General features: G+C 46.8%; 1 protein-coding gene across 1 annotated transcript in view; it reads right to left on the bottom strand.

The window, feature by feature from the left end:
* Nucleotides 1–875: 875 nt before the first annotated feature.
* EGFLAM (EGF like, fibronectin type III and laminin G domains) overlaps nucleotides 876–21,520 on the bottom strand; it is a 173,034-nt gene continuing 152,389 nt past the window's right edge. The window contains exons 19-23 of the mRNA XM_059060251.2: nucleotides 14,783–14,861; nucleotides 11,643–11,786; nucleotides 4,940–5,023; nucleotides 3,326–3,429; nucleotides 876–2,515 (exon numbers count right to left, since the gene is read on the bottom strand). Coding sequence (XP_058916234.1) covers nucleotides 2,361–2,515; nucleotides 3,326–3,429; nucleotides 4,940–5,023; nucleotides 11,643–11,786; nucleotides 14,783–14,861 — 566 coding nt within the window. The 3' untranslated portion in view covers nucleotides 876–2,360. The remainder of the gene's footprint in view (nucleotides 2,516–3,325; nucleotides 3,430–4,939; nucleotides 5,024–11,642; nucleotides 11,787–14,782; nucleotides 14,862–21,520) is intronic.

Genomic DNA, 21,520 nt, shown 5'->3' with positions numbered 1-21,520 from the left:
GCTGACCACTCGAGGCATGGAAGCAATCAGCACATCTTGTGGTATGCCACTGGGGTTCTGTGGTTGTTTGTCATGCAGCATTATCGTGGTGATAGCTAGCAGATACACTTAGAGAGGAAACCGGGGGACCCACAAAACCAGGCTGAGTTCTCCTCAGCTGTCCTGCCCATCTGAGCCCGGGTCTAATCCCTCAGTTTATATTCCTCCAACCACCTCTGCTATAAACTCATCCCATGTTTCCCGAATTTTGGACACTGAGAGGGTGAAAGAGCTTGGGATATACTGTCTCTTACCCTGTTCTCCCACGCTGAGCCCTCCCATATGATCAGCTCCTCTTGGGTCCCCCTATTCTGCTGCCTTCTCACCCGCAGCCTCTCTATGGCTCTGACTTCATCACGTGTCACCCCTCTTTTTCCCTAGCCCATCTAGGGAAAGGCAATTCGTCCTCCTCATCACTCCCGAGCCCCCAGCCCCGGGTTACCGTGCTTTTTCTCAGGATGACACTTGCAGGGAACAGCCCATCCGCAGCACAACTCTTCTGGCTTCAGCTCAACTGGACATTTTGCCAAAATCACCGCAACTTCTTTTTTTTTTTGACTGGAGGCAATCGATTCAAAATGTGAATCAATTGGGTGTTGTGAAAGCAACTCCATTATATCTTGGGAAGCACTGACCCGGATGTCTCCAAGGAAACGGTGTTGAGGTGAGGGTGACACAGACTTGGTACAACCACTCTCTACCACGTGGCTTTCTCCAGTCCGCACGCACAGGTGACATACGCAGGAGAGGAGGAACTGCTGTTGTTGTGAGTATTATTGCTCTGAGAGGAAGGATCCTGGTCATCGAAGGTTCCCAAAGACAGGAGGCGGACGGGTGAACGTCTCTAGTATATTTATTCATTTTTTTAGAACCCTTAATGTGCCTAAAACTTTCTTGGCACAAAGCTCGAAGCCTTCGCTGACCGCCTGCTGCACAAGCATGAGCAGAGACTAATTATAGGCGCTTGTGTGAGGTGGATCACATTTCCCTCCTCTTTGGTGGTAGCATGCATCTCACCTGCCCTTAGCAAGTCCTGCCATGGGGATCTGCCAGGGAGCCAGCTGTCTCCGGGGTCACCGCGTGAGTAGCAAAGTGGCACTGTGATGGCTCAGAAGGAAGCAGCCCCGCTTCTCTGGTTCTTGCCCAGATGCTCAGACCAGGCTGAGGGCGCCCCCAGCCCAGCCTGAGAAACACTGACTGTATTTGTGTCCACTTCTAGACACCACCTCGGGACGATCAGTAACCCCTCCACAGGTGAACGAACAACTAAATGAACGTACTGTAGCCTTCTTCATCTTCTTTATTCAAGTTCACTAAAGACACCCCCCCACACACTTAAAACCAGAATGACGGTGGCCCACCTCAGTAATACATGTGCCTTTCCCTCTACTTAGTCTGGAGGCTTCACAGTCACCTCCTTGAGTCATCCTTTACCAAGAGAGAATGGTCAGCTCCCCGAAGTCCCCACCCCAAGTTATCTACCCCGCTCTGCTGATGCCACAAAGGGCCCAGACAAGTCTCCTTTGGGAGAAAATTCTTAGGAAGTGTGCAAAGAATTCAGGCTTGTCCACCCAAACTTGCAAAAGTATACTGTGTGGACAATCTGTAGCTATAAAAATATACACATACAAAAGGACAGCTACAAAGTCATGGCGCCCATTTTCTTAGATTTGCATTATAAAAAGTAAGCATTTCTCATTAAAGGTAAACTTTCGGGGGGCAGCTTTATAATCATGATTCTATCTCTAGTCTCCCTTAGTCCTTATTTTCATAGAGCACATTGAACCAGCCAGTGAGGAGGGGAAGGGGTTAATCCTAGTAATTCATGGGCCAAAGTAGAGAAATTTGAGGTTCAAGGTCTTACAGTCCTTCTGCTGTCAGTAAGAGTGTCAAGAGTCAGGAGAGGAGTGAAGTATTTTAATACCGCCCTTTGGGTCTCTCTCTCTCTCTCTTTTTTTCCTTCCTTTCTTTTTTTTTTTTTCCTTACAAACTATGAATCACAACACAGTCATTGAGCTACAGCAGATAGGCTCGGAAATTCGCCGCGATGTGTGATCTCTGGCGGCCACTACACATTCAATGGACAAAGTCCGATGCTTCCTACACAGAGCATTCCGTTGGGTTTGGCCCACAGAATGTCAGCAGGAAAGGACACCCAGGGACTCTTGTCTCGGTCCTAGTTTCCCATCAGGGTGTACTTGCTCCTTGATGAGAGGAAACACACCTGGTCCCCGTGCCTCTGTGTGGTGTCAGGCAAGGTCTTGGGGCCCCCGGGATTCTTAGGATAGAAGGTTCTGTCCCTTGGGCAGAGCCAACTGGTGTTACTGGGCTCCACAAGTGTTGATGTTTTTCCCATCCACGGCGTCTTCCACGAGGGAAATGTGGTAATCGGTGGACAGGGTGAAATGAGAAATGCAGCCCACGAGGCCTCGCATGTACTGCCTGTTAGTGTGCAGAGCAATTTCCTTCATTCCACCTGCCAGGAAGCCAAAGGAAGATGACGTGAGTCAAAGGGAAGGATGTCTCTTCAGTATGCCTGAGTGTCTACTGACCAAGGTGTCCCCCAGCTGACAAGAAAGGTAAGGCTGTGGTACCTAGAACACAGGACATCACAGCTGTCTATAATTATCCTTGAAGGAACAAGATGACTTGGATCAATTTGATACACAATCAGAGCCTATAAGTATCCACCTCAAAAGTGATTTCTGACCTAGCTGACCACTTAAAACCAAATAGTACCTGGTAAATTTTGAAATGTTGTATAATGTCAACAAAATGTAGTATGTGTGGTAAGAGGTGATGTTATCTTAAACCAAGAGAAATACACTGATGTTGAATGCTTTCGATTAAGGTCACTTTTAGGAAATATCATACAGATAGAGGTATCTTTTCATGTTGATGTGTCAGCGTTAGTGGGTTCTGAGCTATTTACAAAAATACCACTCATTCTAACTCTGAGGGGGCCAGAAAGAATGATCCTCCTTCCTCAGGGAGAATTCAAGGAGCTATATTTAGCAGGTTCCTGTTCTATAAACCAGAAAAGCAGGGTTTTCCTACTGGATCGGTCCACAGCACAAAATCATCTAAGTGCTTCCTGACCCCTCAGCCATGAGTCAGAAGTTCAGAAAATGGAAGAATGGAATATCTGGAGAGCTTCCTGATTTCCAAGCATATGACTGATCCAGTGAAGTACACAGCTTTGGGAAACCCCAGCATGACAAATGGAAGGTTAAGAAGAAAACGCACTGGGATAATTTAGGCTTCGTCAAAGGTCAAGGTCACTTACCCACATACAGAGCTCCATTGATGTTGAGCTGCCTCATCATGCCAGGTGACTTGCCTGTTCTGGCCCCGTAGTCATCCACAGTTATCTTTCCTGATTGGCCATCCCTGTAAAAACCGCCACCATTTTTGGAGCTTCACTCAATAATTCAATCATGCATTCATTTTAATACAAATGTATTATTGAAGTCCTTACTAAGCACCAGGCACTATACTAAATGATGGAGCTGCCAAAATGAAACAAACAAAAAACCACCGAAATTCCTAAGAAACAAAAAATCAAATTGCCGGTGACCACACAGTGTCACCACTCTATGGTAGAAGAATGGCTGGGAGCTGTCGAATTCTACAGGAAGAGAACAGAAGCCCAGGGAAAGCTTCTGAAAAAAGATTCTGAGGTGCGTTTTGAAGGCTGGGTGGGTCAGGTGAAGGAGAAGGCTAATGCAGACAGGAAGTGGCAACAGCAAAGAGAGAAAAGACATGGGGGTTGGTACAGACGGAGCACAGAGAATTCTAGAGGTGGGACTAGAGTAGTAAAAGATGAAGCCAGAAGCAGATGGTGAAGGGTATACGGAGCTTAGTTAGAATTTATCCTGAAGGTGAGAGGGAACCAGAGAAGAACTTTAACAGGAGGAGTGGTGGTGACATGGTGACACATGGTGAGTGTGGATGTTATTCTAAGCACAATGGGAAGCCAATGCAGTAGTCTTTGTTTGCAGAAGATTACTCTCAGGGAGGACAAAGAATGGCTTTGATGTTTCTAAAGGACCCAGAGAGTCACCCAAAAGTGACTCTGAGGACAGTGGAATGGAGGTGTTCATCTGTGGCAAGGGCTTTGCAGTTTTTTAAGGTGGTTTCCAAAAACCAGCCACAGTTCTTCTCCTTCTCCCTCTTTTCTTCCTCTTTTTTAAACGAGTTCTTTATTGGTCTTTTAATGTTCCTTTTTTATAGCAATCACTTCTTGTTTCTTGGGTTAATAGCCTCTTCTAGCTCACTGATGATATCAATGTTTTCATCATTTTTTTTCACTCATAGTCTCTGTTTCCTCCGAGTTGCTTTGTTATATCTATTTGTTCTGATATCCACCTTTCATACTGGAAACTTTTTTCAAATGCCTAGTGATCCCCGACTGCCCACACAAATAAGTGTTGAGCACCAAGAAGCAGACTGGAAGCCCTGTGTGCTGGATGGCTTTTGTTGACTGTGCTGTGATCTGGCTCAGTCATTTCCTTGGGGGAATACCTGGATTTCCTATTCTTCTTACTGTGGGGTATAGACCTGGCTCCCAGCATTCTGGAATCTCCTCAAAGTCCACCTGCCCTGAAATCTTATCTCACTAGAGTTATCTAGATCTCCCTGGAAGGTGAGGGCTTCTTCAAGTTTAGCCATCCAAGTTCTTTCTCTAGAAGATCTCTGCTGAGTGAAGATTTGGGAGTTCAGCCTCTCTGGCCTGCTAGTGTTAGTAAAGGGCACAGGTGGGAGTTGGTACTGGGACGACCTAATGACCCAGATCAAGGATACTTGGATGCCAGGCCAGGATGGGGAACAGGAAATGGGACTAAAGGGAATTGGAGAGTACATCTCGTCAGCTCTGTCTCACACTGTGGCAGGTACTCACCGAACAGCCTTGACTCGGTGCCACCTACCGTCATTGAATGAACCGTTCACCATGATGGATGCTACACCACTGCCCAGGTTATAGCTAAAGGCGTTGGAGAAGAACAAGACAGAGAACAGAATAAAACACTGATGTACAGACCGATGGTCGTTCACAAATGATTCTCACTGTGAAAGTTCTTTGGAGCTCAGGATGTAGTTTCTTTAACATGAAACAAAACAATGTAATAACGATACTAGGTCCCCAGTTAGGCCATGAGTGACCAAAACTGGTTTTTAATTTTTAATTGTGGTAAAGTTTTCAGTCTTAACCATTTTTAAGTGTACAATTCAGTAGTGTTAAGTATATTCACATTGCTATGCAACCAATTCCAGAACTTTTTCATCTTGTAAAACTGAAACCCTCTACCCATTAAACAACTTCCCATTTCACCCTCCCCCAGCCCTTGGCAACCACCATTCTACTTTCTGTTTCTATGAATTTGACTGCCTTAGGTACCTTGTATAAGTAGGTTCATACAGTGTTTGTCTCTTTGTAACTGGCTTTTTCACTTAGCCTAATATCCTCAAGGTTGATTTATTTTAGGCTCTATGTACAGGATTAGAGTATAAGGAACAAAAGGGCTTTATCGTTTGTAATGTGTTGTATCAATATTAGGTTGAATAGTATCCCACCAAAATTAATGTCCACCCAGAATCTCAAAATGTGACCTTATTTGGAAACAAGGTCTTTGTATATGTAATTAGTTAAAGGGGTTATACGGGGGTTATATGGGGTTAGGGAGGCCCTAAATCCAATATGACTGGTGTCCTTATAAAAAGGGGAAATTTGGACACAGAGACAAAGACATACGGAGAAGAACGCCACATGAAGATGGGACTGGAATGATGTATCTATAAGCCAAGGAACACCAAGGATCGCCAGCAACCATCAGAACCCGGGGGGAGTCATAGAACAGACTCCCTCAGAGCTCCCAGGAGGAAGACACCCTGCCAACAGCTCCAGGTTGAAATTCTATCCTCCAGAACTGTGCGAGAATGCATTTCTATTGCTTTAAGTCACCCAATTTGTGGTAATTTATTATGGCAGTCCTCAGAAACTAATACATGTGTTTTTACTTTTCAAAAGACAAAACAGAACAAAACATTGCAGAGCAAGCTGAGCCCCAAAGAATTTACGGGAAGTTGCCTACAATCTCAAAGCTAACATATAGGACTTGAACTTGGTCTTACCAGGCCCCCCACCCTGCCACATTTTACTCGGTAGCTTTCTATTTCCTATTTCAGTTGCCAGATACTGTGATATGCTAACAGGATCAGAAGACATGCATATGTTGTTTACCAGAGAGAAATAACCCTCTTAGTCCAGTGTTCATTCAATTATTCTAATTTAATTCAATACAACAAATATTTGGTGAGTGGCGATTCTAGGCCGGGCACTGGGCCAGCTGCCTAGACCTCCTCTTGATAAAATAATAAAGCCTATGTAATCATGCTTTTGAAGGTAAATGTATTCCACCTGGACAACCCTCTCCTCATCTTGTAAGAGGACATGTCTCTCCTTTAGCTCGTTGGCCAAGAAATAGGAATATTGAGAGGAAACCCGCATTAGTCACTGAGCTCTTGCATGCACTCAGTATAAGAAAGGAGCAAGAATAGAAAGCTTTGGCTTTCCCCAGGGGAAGCACTATGGGTCCTTTCTTTAATACTGGAGCCTCAAAGAAGTCACACAGCCCATCGACATTTAACCAAGAATAGAACTCGGGTGACTTGACAAACTCTGAGACAAAGCTGTTGCTCTGACCCAGAAAAATCCACTGTTTTCTAATGAATTTTCCCACATCAAGTGTCTCCTTGTATGAAGCAGCCTGGAGGTGGAATTTTCAGATTTCATTATTCAGTGGCCAAATGCTTGTTGACGAAATGAATGAGTATAAGGCAGGGCTGAGAGCTGGTTGGCAGAAACATAGCCTAATTACTACGTGGGCTTTTATGAGAGGCAGAACGGGGTGATAGAAAGAGCCTAGACACTTGGATTGGATGAATCTGCCTCAATTCCCGGCCTCGCCAATTACTAGTTCTGTGATCTTGGGCAATTTGCTTCGTTTCTCTGAGCCTCAATGTTCTCATCTGTGAAATGGGGGTAATAATACCTTCCCTGAAGGATCTTAGGGAAGATTCAGTAAGATAACATATGTAAAGAGCACAGCACATAGTAGGAGCCAAACAAATAATCCCACAGCCCCAAATATACGCAGTACTTAATGCAGCTTGGATATAGCGTCAAACAATACAAGCTGGGGGCGCTAGCAATAGGAGAAAGTTGCCGCCGAGAGATAAACGTATCAAGCCTCTCCTGGAAGAGTAGTCATACGTAAGAGTAAACCAACAGGCTGTAAATATGTAACCAGAACGTCCAGAAACACCCAGGTCTCAGAATCAAAGTGACTTGGGTATAGCTGCAGTGGCACTAGACTGGAATGTGATTGTAATCAAGTGAATGGAAACCTCTTCAGTTGTGTTTGGACAAAGGACGGGCCTTCTTCTTCTGTTCTCCAGCCTGATAACATGCCTGTTCATGCAATCAGCCAGATTGTATTCAAGGGAGCAAACGCTGAACCCAGCAGACAGGAACCCAGCCATCACTGCAGGTGGGGGTGTGGCCCAGTTGGCACATCTCTGGCCTGACTCTCCAACCCCCACCCCGACTCTCTCTGATTTCAGACCCTCCGAATAAGCCCCTGCTCCCCCAGACACCTGATACATCACCCTGGCACTTCTCTTTCTTTTAAATAATAAATGACCAAGAACAGTGGTTGCCTTCATTGGGAGACGGCATGAGGGAGCCTTCCTGGGTGTGGGTGGGGAAATGTTCCATACCTTGTTCTGGGTGGTAGTTACACAGGTGTTTACATGTTTAAAAATGTATTGAGCTGTACACCTAGTATTTTGCACTTTATGTAAATTATACCTCAATTTTAAAAAATTGAAGTATAGTTGAATTACAACGTTGCGTTAGTTTCTGGTGTACAGTGAGGTGTACACCAGTCTATGTATATGCTTTTTCAGATTCTTTTCCATTATAGGTTATTACAAGATATTGAATATAGTTCCCTGTGCTATACGGTAGGACCTTGTTGTTCATTTTATATCTAGAACTGTGTATCTGTTAATCCCAAACTCCTAATTTATCCCTCCAACCCCCTTCCCCTTCGGTAACCATAAATTTGTTTTCTACGTCTGTGAGTGTGCTTCTGTTTAGTAGGTAAGTTCATTTGCACCAAGTTTTTTTTAGATTCCACATATGAGTGATATCATATAATATTTCTCTTTCCCTGACTCACTTCACTTAGTTATACCTCGTAAAAACCTGTGAATGAACGAATAAATGAACAAATAAATGCATGCCAGGTTTCTCTATCAATGTCCTGTGTATCCGGTTAGCGTGAGTCGGGTATGCTGATCCAAGTGTACCTACTCAATCTGGCGCTCACGAAAGGCTAGGAGGCTGAGCAGCAAGGCGGGCCACCAGGAAATGCCACCAGGTGGGGTCCTTATGGTGGCTCTTATACTTAGGCCTCCTTTAAAGTATAGCACAGGGTACTCTGCTAATGTCAGACTGCTTTCCTTTCTCTGCTGCATGAAAATGTTATCAAGGTCACATGGAAAATTAGTGGGAAAGATCGCCCGTAAAGTGATATTCACACACCTGGTTTCACACCCTAAACATAATCATAAAACAAAATGAAACGAAACAAACAGCAAAACCCACACTCATTGCTGAGCACTTTGATTCCCTTTCTTTTACTTAACCTTGCACCAAAGCCATACATAATTTTTTTTTTTTTTTTAGAATTCCACTGTTTTTTCTTATTCTCTGGTTGAAGTGCTTTGAGCACTAAATTATCAAAAGGACAAGCATTAAGGTGAAGAAAGCTGAGATTATATTGTATCATCTTAGGTTTCCTACTGTTTGCGTTGGACCTGGATCAAACACCAAAACCTCAAAAATGGTTCATCTACCCAATCTACCAGTACACTCTCTAGGCTCCACTGATGTAAGCTGCTTGAGGGCAGGGCCTTATTCAGAATAATAAGAACCATAACAATAATAATAGCTAAATTTTATTTAGTAGATCTATCGTGCCAACTTCCTGACATATGTTAGCGATCGGAGTTTTTAGAACATGGAAAACACCCGATCAAGGATAATCATTATCACCAATAACTAGATATGCCAGGCCCTGCACTAAGCCCTTTGTATGAATTAACTCATTCAGTCCTCATGACTAACCGTTTCCTTTTACGGAGGTCGGGTAACTTGCAGGAGATCATGTGGCCGTGGGCATCCGGCACGTCAGACTCTGAAGCCCATGCTTGTGACCACTTCAGACCCTGTTTCTCAGGGCGTGGTGCTTCCTGATGGCTTCCAATGAGATTCTGGCGCTCAGCGGGACTTCCTCCACCAGCGTCTCTGGGCGTGGGCCCAGGAATCCAGTAACCTCTAACACAGGCCCCGCAGCTGACTCCCTGTATGCTGACAGTTTCAAACCAGTGGCCACACTCTGATTCCTCTCTGTGCCCAGCCTCCTGCAGGGCTTCCATACTTCTGTGTTGGGTGAGTAATGTTGGGGGGAGTGGCTGCCCAGAAGCAGGAAATGCAGCAAAGCAGCCGCGCCAGGCCCGGGGCCCAGGGAAGAGTTCGGATGTCTGCCTGCCTCCGGTGGGCACTGAATGGTGTGCCCTTTACGCAGAGCACAGCCAGAACTCCAGCCTTAAGAGGAAAACACTGGGCCTATTTCCAGAAAACTAAGAAAGAGATGGTAAAAAAAGAAATACATCGGGATGGCGTGGAGTTGTACGAAGGGTGCCCCGGGGCCTGGGGGTCTGTCCAGGGCCGGGTGTGAGAGCCGCGGGGGGGTGGGGGTGGGCTGTGAGGGGCCCCAAGCAGATCGAGCTTCCCTGTCCAGCTGGGTTTTCGCTGGCGGTTTAGGGGGAAGTTGGGCCTCCCACCCACGGCTGAGCTACTGTTTCAGTTCCCTTTTCTGGGCACAATCAAGTACTTGAGGCCTTGGCGAGGTTAACCACAGGAAAACCACAAGAAAATGGCTTTGCGGCAGCCAGCCTGAAACTGGGGTGTGAAGAGCTCAGCATTTGACCTCAGGGCCCGGGGGAGGGTACGGAGGTGGTGAGAACTGCTCTCTCCCTTTCAACCACACGCGGCACCCCGAGGTCCTCAACAACCATAGGGTCGCATCGCTGAGCACAGCACGCTCTGCTGGGTAGGGGCAAGCGTGCTGTTGGACAAATGACATTTCCTTTCGAAATGCCTTTTATTCGAATTGCAAAGACATAGCATTCTACCCTGGCTGTCAGCAATCCCAGCGCATGACCCACTGAAGCTCCACAATTAAGCCTTCATCTTCTCTGCAGTTCTGTTCTCACTTTCGTCTATTTCAATTCCAATTAATTCCATATCATTTAGTGAACACTTGTGCTAGTCACCAGAGGGGGGGTTAAAGAAGGAAAAGCCAGAGAAATTCCTGTCCCCATGGAACAGATGGTGAGTAGGGGTTTCAAACCTCAGCAGGCGTCAGAATCACGTGGAGAAACAGTTAACAGATTGCTGGGTCCCACCTCTAGAGTTTTTCTGGTTCAGTAGGTCAGGGGTGGAGCCTGAAAATTTGTATTTTTAATAAGTTCCCAGGAGATGCTGATGATGTGGGACCGGAGACCACAATCTGAGAATCACTGGTCTAAACAAGATATTTCTAACCTCAAGTGAGGCTGTGCTATCACAATCTCTAGAGAGGCTTTTGCATATTACACAGCTGGTCCCTGCCCCTTGGGAATCCCGCTGGCACCCAGCTGCCACCCAGCTTCTGGTGGTGAGAAGTCACCCAGGCAATTCTTTAGCTACTTCACAGGTACCCATCTGAGCAATTTGAGAGCAGTCTAAACTCACCTAAAAGATGTCAGAACTTCTGGAACTGGCTCATCTGTTATCACCCAAGAAGCACTTTAAAAAATCCAAATGTTGGGTTGCCCTATTGAGATATGAATCTGTGCTTTGTTCTTTGCAGTGGGAGATTGGAAAAAGCAGGCATTCTCCTTTCCACGGCTCCAGAGTGAACAGGGAGCAGAGTCAGAATATAAAGAAAGGTCTCTATAGACTAAATCTTCAGATCTTCCTGAGCTGGAGGGCACTGGGCCAAGTACCCAAGTCCGTGCCTGGCAGGATCAAAGTCCTCTTTCGACTACTTCTTAATTTGTAAGTGGGGAGTATATGGCAGGAACGTACTAGAACAAGAGTCACAAAAGTTTCCTCTAAAGGGCCAGATAATAAACATTTCAGGCTTTGCCATACAGTCCCTATTGAAACTACTCAAGTGTATCACTGTCACATGAAAGCAGTCGTTGACAATACATAAATGAATGAGGGTGGCAGTATTCCGATAAACCTTCATTTACAAAAATGGGTGGCGTGCCAGATTTGGCCGTCAGGCTATAGCTGACCAACGGCTGCTCTAGGGGTGGATATTGGAAAGAAAGACCAGGAGCCTCAAATTAACTCGGAGCTGCAGGCAGCTGTTAATTCTAGCAGACTGTGTTCTGGCTCCCTCCGCAACCCTCTGTTCGGCATGATCTGCACTGTCTGAGAAAAATCGCAAGGGGATGTAGAAAGCAGCTGGAGTAGGGGTTACCTGAACACCAGGGCTCCGTCCCGAAGGCCCAAGGAAATGAAGTCACTGTTGGGTCTCATGGGGCTGTCTCCCCTCCACATCAACAGGCCATCTTTGGCAGTTGTCTTAAACCTCATGAATGCATTTGACCTGGATCCTGACACCCTGGAGGAAATACACAAATAATTACATCAAGTCAACCAGTCTCCACCGACATTCATTTCTGAGGAATCCCAGTTTTGTCTGCCAATTGTAAGGATAATCTGACATTTCTGACTCTTTCTACCAGAAGATTAGAAAAGGCATTACCACCACAAGAAGTCATGCCACGGGTCTAAAGGTCTGACCTCCTCATTCTGCAGTTTGGAGTCTGTCTCTCTCCCCAGGTGTGGTCAAATGCCACAAGAGAGCATTTGATGAGTCACAGGTTAGCCAGACTGTGGCCAACGCCACGGTCCCAACCTGCACCCCCAATACCCACCTCAGTCTTCCCTCTTTCCTGTCCTACCACTCACAGGTCCTTGGGAAAGTGTCCCCTATTCCTCAAAAGGAAGTGGTTTCCTTAATTACCAAGAGGTTCAAGTTGGCAGCTGCTCTGGGCTATGATCGTGGCTGTGGGTGGTTATCTCTGGAGGTGACATCCTTGAGGGCAGAGGGGGAGTGACTGGACAAGGGGCAGAGTGTCAGACAAGGAAGGTGCCTTGATGGGATAATGGTCTCAAGGGGTGTTGGGGCAAAAGCAGGGTGGAGAGGAACAGGAAGTGGAGAGGAAGGAAGGGGTGGTCAGGAAGGTCAGGTCCCAGCCCTACAGCTTTGACTGGGAATAGGATCACATGATTATGTGTCCCTATCAGTTCTGGGATGTTCTTAAAAATTCTTGGAACTAGACTAGTTCACAGATCCAGTTTCTCTAGAAGGTGACCAGTGTTTCATCTGAAATAGGGAGAAAAGCAACCATGAGGTCAGTAACTAAAAGGTGAGATAAGAGTAAACGTAATTTAATATTGCTCCTAAGATGGCAATACTGGAAAAAGCTCTTTGTCCATTTTCCTGTCATGTGTACCATCCCTCTGTCTCATGAACATGGCCTGAAGCTGCAGGGTGCATTCAGTAGTGAACAGGGGAGGGGACTTTTGTCTAAGGCTTCCCAGAGCCTGAGCTAGACAGGAGGAGATAAGAGTTTGCCCTCCCCAGGCAGGGTCTCAGAGTGGTGAGCAAGGAGCAGGGTCCATGATACTGACTTCTTCACCAGGCCAGGTGCAGAGCAATCCAGCCCCGGGCTATTCCCTAGAGAGCTGCTTTCCCAATCTTTTGTCCGTTTCCTCCTTTCCCTCACTTGCCTTGGATACATTGATTGGTACAAGCCAATCACGATGGTTCCATTTCTCTTGCAGTGACTGGTTTAGGGGCGGGCATGTGACCCACTGTTGTCCAATGAGACAGAGGAAATTTATCAGGAGGATTCTAGAAAAGACTCCTTTCCTTTTTAAAAGAGTCACATGAAAAGAAAAGTGTTTTTTACTTGCATGGGATAGTGCCATGATTTATAGCCATTTAACGAGCATTTATGAACAACTGTCTTATAACCACAAAGGGTATAACCATTGGAAAATATGCTGAGGATAACAAGGCAGGAAAATGGGTCTTTGAATAATACAGTTGATTATCTGAATTAATCAACTCAGGATCCAGTCTAAGTCTGGACAGTCTGTTATGTGAAATAATACATACCCTCCATGTTTAAGACATTTTGAGCTGAGTTTCCTGTTACTTGCAGCCAAAGGCATCTAACTGAAACAGACCCTGAACTTGACTTTTACCTGTAGCTTCACACACATGCACACGTACATGCACCTACATATATGCACACAGGTGCCGTTGGGCTTTCTGCTTTGGGGCACTGCACCTCCTACTTTCACCAAACCTCTCTGCTCCCAACCACCCAGTGCCTCTAACTAAGCACCAGGGGGCTAGGACCTTGGGCACTGTTCACACCCTCCCAGTTCCTGGAGACTGAACACCCTTCCATCTCTGGGGAAAAAGGGCTGAAGAAAGAAGAAATTCCCAGTTTCTTGGCTGGGAATCCATTTTTCCTAAGGCCCATGCAAGACAACCTTGATAAACACAACATGGGATTAGAGAAACAAAGCCCTGTCCGTCTGGTGTGTGTTCAGAGTCACCAGGGACATCCAATGCCCTAGGAAAATGTCTCTCAACCTCTTTCGTTCCTCGAAAAGCCACCAAATTCCACCCTAAGAACTGGATGCCTTTGGCATAAAGCATTGCCTTAGTCTGTGAAGATGTGATCAACCTGAAGAGGATGGGAAAGTTCTAGAATGATTGTGCTGGCAAGAGGATGAGGGATGGTACACTCTAAACTACAAAGAGCTAGCGGGGAAGGAAAAGAAAGAGAAAAGGGTAAACTGAAAGCGCCAAAGCCAAGCTTCACTAGATTGAAGACTTTGCCTAGAGCCAGTCTTTCCCATGTCGTGTAAAATAGACTATTCCAGACCAGGAGCTTGGAGCCTGGAGCAAGGCTGGAGCTCCTGCCACCAGCGATTAAAAGCCATAGCTGTGACTTAGATCATGCTCTTGTATCCATAGGAAGAGAGCTGAGGAACCCCCCACCGAACTGGAAAGAGCCTGAAGAGGACAGCGGACCTCGCTGATGAAGACGCAAAGTAGGACACGGACTTGGGGCTGCTGTCTGGTGGAGGGTGCCCCAGAACCCTTCCTCGGCTGGCTTCTTCAGACCATGGCCACAGAGCAGCATGACGCTGACTGCCCTGCTGGGGAATCGGACTCATATAACCCTGGCTTTGGGAGCATCAAGTTCTCACTGCTTCTCAAAGCCTGAATATTAGAAATCCCGGGGCTGGGCATGTCCCTTTCTCTGGGAATGTCCCTTGGACCAGAAAGGCTTTGGGTTGTTTGTCATGGGTTTGTTGCAAAGGTTGCATTTTTGAGTTTGTTTTTTTCTGTTGCTTTGTTCTAGTTTCTATGTTTATTTTGTATGTTTTTTACCCCCGGGACTATGGCTAAATTCTTGTGCCTTTTTGGAGAAAGATCTTCTGGCACGGAAGATAAGGAAAGGCTCTGGGAAAGATATTGAGAAATTGACCTACCAGGAGATAAGGAGGGTGCCTGTGGAAGCTTCTTACCTCTTGAGGATATCTGGATGGTCATATGTCAGGTAACTGCGGCCAATAAACTGAGGGATCTCAATGGCTTCTGTGATGGCTAAGACAGAACAGAAAATGGAGGTTACATGCTACATGGCTGTCTTGACCCCAGCCCTCTACCACGTGGCAGGAAAATACAAAGAAAGCCAGCTCCTGGAGATAGGACATTTATCAACTTGGAGGCCCCTTCCTCTTGGCTGCACAGGCACTTGGCCTGGTTTGGGACTGCCCGGCCTGATGGCCTGTAATTGACATCTCCCTGCTGTCCCCTCTCTGGGGCTGGCCGCCACTCTTATAGGTCTCAGCACTGCCAAGAAGGCCTTGCAATATGCCAAAACTTGAACTGTGCCAAATTATTCTTGGAAGCCAGAGGGCAGGTCTTGGGCCATGCAAGGAGCAGCTGGGGATAGCCCTGTTCTCCAAGGAAGGCAGAGAAAACAATTCCCCCAACAAAACCCACCAGGATTTCTCTAGCTGAAGCCAATCTGGTCCAGAGCCCTTTCAGCCATGACCTCAGACACTGGTGAAGCAGAGGGGATGAGGCTTTGAAAATTGTTTGCAGATCACCTTCCAGTATTGTATTTCACCACAATAATCACAGGAAGGAGCAGGGAGTGTGGGGGAAAGGGAGGGTTTGATTGTTCCCATTTTTATAGAATAGGAAAATGAGGCATAAAATCATCAAGGATTTGCCCAAGATCATACAGCTAAGAAAGCAACAGACCATGAGCCAGACCGGCTCTCCCCAGTTCTGGCCCTCAGCCCACTTTTTACTTTTCAATATTTTAGAGGTGTGTTTCCTTCCTCCCAACTTCTCACCTTTGTTTTCTTGAGGAATCTCCTTCTTCCATACAGTCAGTAAAAGAATAGGCTAAGGAGTTGTGTTCGGTGTCACAAATTAGGGATAATTTAGGGGATTTCTTCTAAAGAGATTATAGCAATATCTCTTTCTCTTTAGAAAGACACAAATGGCAGTTTAAATAAATTAAAGTAGAGTGAATCTCATGTTTAAAGAAATGTGCAAAACGAGAGAGAATAAGCCAGCTTATAAAACGAGTTCTAGTTTCACAAAAATATGTTGTTGGTACAAAAAAGACACTGAACTAAGGACTCTATAACCAGAGGAGAAAACGTATAATCATTGACACTACAAACGACAGGAGAGTTTACACTCAACTTTTAAACATTAAAAGAAAGAAGGAAGGAGGGAAGGAAGGAAAGCAAAACCCAAAACCCAATGACATTGGGCCCCCAGATATAGGTTCCTATGTTAGCAGGTCACCTACAGCATGCTCACATTCTCTTCATAAAAAAATTAAGGAAGGAAGGAAAGGAGGAAGGGAGAAAGAAAGAAAACAAGGAATGCAGAACAGAAGTAAAAAATGTTAAAGACAGTTTCTGAGTTAACTATCCAAGAAATTGTTTCACTGTCCTCTGAGACAGTGCAGCCCAAGACAAGGCCCTGCTGACCGGAAGGCCTTTTAGACACTGAAATGAACAGCTCTTGCATCTTAAATTCTGGGCTGTACTACAGGCCTGTCTTCCTCTGCTTAAAACGAGTAGGAGGAAGAAGGAAGAAAAGGAAGTCGAGAGGAGGAAAAAGATGCAAAATGGCACTAGTGGAAAGGTTGCAGGGATAGGGAAGAAGAAGGGGAAAGAAAGAAAACGTGGAGAGGGTGTAAAAATGGATGGCAGCCCCGGGGAAGGGGAAGGAGAGGGGGTTGGGAAAGGTGAGGCTGGGCGAGAGGACCCAGAGAAGCAGAAAGAGAGAGGAGAGGGCCAGAGTGGGGGGATGAGAAGTAAGAGTGCGGAAATGCAGGAGGGCAGGAGAGCTCTTAGCTGAGCTGGCAGGCCCCGGACTGCAGGCTGCTAGTGCTGAGACAGGAGGAGACACTATCCCACCCAGAGCTAAACATCACCCCGGCGCCCCTGCTGGGTTTGGCTGAGCCTCAGGCAGGGCCTGTCCCTGCCGGGATTGGCCATGGATGTGGGCCTGTGGCCAGGAGTCGTCAGTCCCCTGGACTCCTGGAAATGGTCAGGGCACGCTCCGCACTTGGACCCTCGAAGGGGTGTGTAGGAGCCCCATCCAGGTGCCTGCTAAGCCCCCCAGCTCAGGAGCTCAGGGCCTCCCGAGGTCCAGCTGGGAGACAAGTATGTTCCCAGGGCCGGCGATCTTGGAGGGAGGATGCCCGCCCCCCCTGGGAGGTGTGTCCCCCTCATCACCTCTGCAGGTGGTTGGCCTGCACTGTGCCCTCAGCCTGCCCTGGCATGAGCCCGGGACACTGTCACAGCTTCTCAGAGGACTCACTGTACTTACTATTGAGGCAGTAGTTCCCACACTCTGCCAGATGCCAGCATGAAACAGAACAGGGAAGGTCAGAATCTCACAGTCATTGTAAAATCCCAATTACTTTGGTTGCAGATTTCTGGGAATCAGCCTTGCTGCCCTCGCAAAGCCCTGCAGGAATTCACATTCCTCTTACGGAATGTGAATCTGACTCCCAACAGGAACCACTGGAAATCTTCTCTGCATGGTTAGCACCAAGTCACCCAGCACACCTCCCCAGTCCCAGCTCACGAGTGGAGGCGCAGGTGGTGGTGGGCCAAGATGTATATAATAAATTGTCTGACACCTCTGAGGCTCCCCCGAGCCTGTGCTGACAATCCCCACTTAATCTAAACCTGGAGAAATAATTCCTTGATGAAGTTACTTACCTTGTCAATGACCATTTATTTTCTTGAAAGGAATAAGCCAGCCAGCTGCCTCTTCTCTCTCCCTAGTGGAAAAGGTCACCCTAATTCCCACCCCACCCCCTTTGCAGTATTCCAGAGTCCTGCTGATGTGGTGATTAACAAAGAGCAGGGGAACGCTCTAGAAATGACACCGCTGAATACAAAAACGGTGAAAATATACTCAGTGTCGTCAGCATATGTGGATAAATATTAATTCCGTCCTACAACATTGCAGCTAGAAGTGACCATCCAGCCCTTTCTGGCCCTTTGTGGTTTGTTTAAGTATTGTAAGCACAACTATATTTGATCCTAAACCTTTATATCTAATTTCTTCTACGTTGTCTTTTTTTCTGCGGCAAAGGCGCTAGTCGAAAAGCGTTTTTGGTGCTTCCTCACGTTTAGACCTAAAAGCTCGTGCCATCTGGTGACACAAATAATACCCCAATAAATAGCAGCCTGCAAGATAGGCCAAGCATTTTCCACTGCAGGGACTTGAAATGCCCAATGGACCATGACGAGTTAAAGGGAGCTTGCTGGCTATTTCATACAGTCCCAGGGCCAGTGAAGGAAGGAGCCGGGCTGTTGTGACCTAGCTTTCCCAGCAGCCAGAACTGCTACCAACAACCTGCTGAGAGATGGTCATCCAGCCCCAGGGAACCCTTGCCACGATGGGTAGCTCTCTCGCCCACAGGGCAGCACCCTCCCCTGCTGGACAGCTCTACTTGGAGCACATGTCTTGGTTCCATGAAACTGACTCTGCAGCCATAAAGTAAAGAACAGCAAAAAAATGCTTTTTAACACTACCAGTCTTCAGCTATCTAAACATGAGCATGGGCTTCCCTGGTGGCGCAGTGGTTGAGAATCCGCCTGCCGATGCAGGGGTCACGGGTTCGTGCCCTGGTCCGGGAAGATCCCACATGCCACGGAGCGGCTGGGCCCGTGAGCCATGGCCGCTAGGCCTGCGCGTCCGGAGCCTGTGCTCCGCAACGGGAGAGGCCACAACAGTGAGAGGCCCGCATACCGAAAAAAAATAAAAATAAAAAAATAAAATAAAATAAAATAAAAAATAAACATGAGCATCTAGGTTGAACACCCCCCCACCCCAAATCTTCCACTGTTTATGATACACCATCAGAAGAAAACAAATTCCCTGTAGTATGCACAATTTCTATGTTTTATTCACTTGTGTCTTTTCACACTGAGTTTTCTTAAATTATAGCCCATACTTAATGACGCTATGTGTTTCATGCACTGGGACCCCTCTCCCCGGCCAAAAAAATCACCCAAATCAGACCCAGCGATACGATGTGAAATTACTAAACACAACATAAAATGTCCAGAATGTGGGAGATCAGTATGGATCAGGCTCCCATCTTTGAGGGCTGGGCATCCCTGACAAATGTGTGACCTAAGCCATTAGCTTTTGGTGTCGGTAGTGAGCTTGTGGAGCAGCTTCAGCTGCTACAGAGAAACAACCCCATCTAGTGGCCTGCAGGGTCCTGCACGGTCTGAGTCCAAACTCTAATGCAGGGAAGGCAAAGGAGGACTGGGCTCAGAGCTCTTTCCCAAGTGGCCTGTCTGCTATGGGCTGGGGGAACCCCAGGAGGAAACAGCTGCATCCTGCACCCCTGTCTCGGACACGCAGACCGTAGCAAATGCTCTGAGAAGTCCCACAGAAGAGACAGTGGTTTGTTTACCCAGGATTACCCAGATTTATTTGACCCCAGAAGCCCCCTCCCATTTTGTGCCTGTGAATGTATGCTGTCTGTGAGCGCAAAACAGCTATCAGTATTCCTTGGAACTTAATTTTTTACATGTGCTTCGTGGAACTCTGCTTTAACTTGTTAGTAACTTAAATACAAGAGCCCTGAGGGACTGGGACACAGGTGGGTAAATTTGAATGAGAGCAGAGAGAAAGAAGACAGAAATCTCTAAGGATGGGGAGTATCTTTTTGGAGGAGGGCGGCTTTTTGACACCCCTCTGGTGAGATGAGAAAAGGGCCTCGGTACTGGGGTACAGCATGGGGTGCTGAGGTTTGAGGAGGAAGAAGGCACCTAAGAGTGACGGCCCCCAAATGGAAGGTGAGGGGACCACCAAGCCCTATGGTTTTTGCTGGTACCTGAAGTCGTGGCTGGGAGTTAGAAGACCCTCTGGCTCCTCCTGCCCCAGCTGGGGACAGAGAGGCTCACTTTTCTGCAGTCCAGTGGGAGCCTGGTGCCCCCCTCCATCTGGGCTCAGGCTCTGCTCCTGCCTCTGACTTTGCCAGAGACAAAGGGCAGGACGGGGGCCCCCAAACACCCTCAATGTTCTTCTGGATGGTCTGGGAGCCTGGACTGCTCCAGGATTTGTCTGAGTTTCTGGCCCCAGCCTGTCTGCACCACCAAGAGGTGAGAACAAGCTTCCAATCTCCCGACTAGGGTCCCAGTGGAATTCGCCTCTGAGGAGGGTAGAAAGAGCCAGACTCACTGAGGATCCCAGAAGCTAATTTGCTGACGGAGAAGGTACGCCTTGGTATGGACTGAGCGAGGTCTGGCGCTGGGGATTTCTACAACGTGCTGACCGCTGTGAAAGGACTGTTCTAACTTCTGTGGGGAGTGCTAGGAAAGGTTTGTGCTTTTAAAGCATGATCTGTTAATCAGGAGGGAAACAACCCTTAAATATATGAGGCTAAGAATCACTTTGCTGGATCAGACAGGATTCTCTTTGACAACCAAGGATGGCTTCTAACCATTCTTTGTCTTCCTCACGAAGAATATACCCCAACTTTTAGACTCTTCTCCTGCATCTCCGTGGAACCAGCTCTCCTCCCTGTATTTCCGACCCTTACTCAGGACTAGATGCTCACCTCAAAAGTCTGTTTGGTAACTGTGCACCTCGGAGAGCCTGCTGGGGCCTGGAAAAATTGTCCTTAACAGTCCCAACCTGCACCCGGAGTCCCATTAATCCTCTCAAGCCATATAACAGGAGGAGAAATTATGTGATACAGCCCATACCTCCTATATATGAATCTTCTTAAGAGTGGCAACAGCTGCCATTTTGCCAGAAACACCATCTTTATTTCAAAGCACAAGGAAATACTGATATAACACGAGGACAGCTGATGTTCTGTCTGGGTTTTAGTCTTGGCTCTAGCCTAGGAGGTTGAAGAAAAAGAGCCCTAAAAGTCCCCCAGGTTCCCCCCTGCCACTGTCCATTCCCTTGGATCTTGCCAGGAGGCCCAGGCCCTCATCAGCGATCTGACTCTTCATTCTGGGGAGATTTCTTTCTCATTGAACATGAACCCATGGTTACAAAGCTATACACGTGAGCACTTTATATCTGTATGGCTAATGCTCTGTCACGGGAAAGGAGGGCTAACAAGAGCACAAATTATCCTTTCCTTCCTCCTTTAATTCCCAAAGCTAAATGTTCACTTAAGCTTGGACTTTATATATTGACCATTCGCATTTAAGGCAGGAGCAAGCTTGAATTTGCCTGCAGTAAAATTGAAGACCTAGGAGATTCAAATGCTGATGTGTGAAATCCAGATCCAGTTTTCTGAATGAACGGGCCACTCGAGCTAAACCTCTTCAAGTACATGCTATTAGCTAAACAGTGATTTGCTTGTTAGAATTATAATCAGGCTCATTCACAAATGTTCTTCTTCTTTGGGGGTTCGTCACCAAGGTGAGCTATGTTAATAAATATATTTCATATGATTTGCCATGCAGGTTTCAAGATTCACTTCAGTATACTACTACTTAGTCTTCCAGCTGGAAAACTGGCACCTTTCATATTTTCCAAGACTGCTGGAAAACAACCTCTCCTAGCACTCCATGTACCGAAATATCTATCTGTTTCCCTCTAAGCCCCACTTCGAATAAAAATCAGGAACCTGGAAATAGGAAAGAGGAAGAGCACGTTCCTTCACTTAGGATGGCTGCCTTCTTTCCTTCAGGCCTGTCTACCTTTCTAAATTAGTTCCCAGACAGGTGAAGTCACCT

The sequence above is a fragment of the Kogia breviceps genome, chromosome 4 (assembly GCF_026419965.1).
Source record: "Kogia breviceps isolate mKogBre1 chromosome 4, mKogBre1 haplotype 1, whole genome shotgun sequence".
NCBI classification, from domain to species: Eukaryota; Metazoa; Chordata; class Mammalia; order Artiodactyla; family Physeteridae; genus Kogia; species Kogia breviceps.
This window is presented reverse-complemented; position numbering and strand designations above follow the sequence as displayed.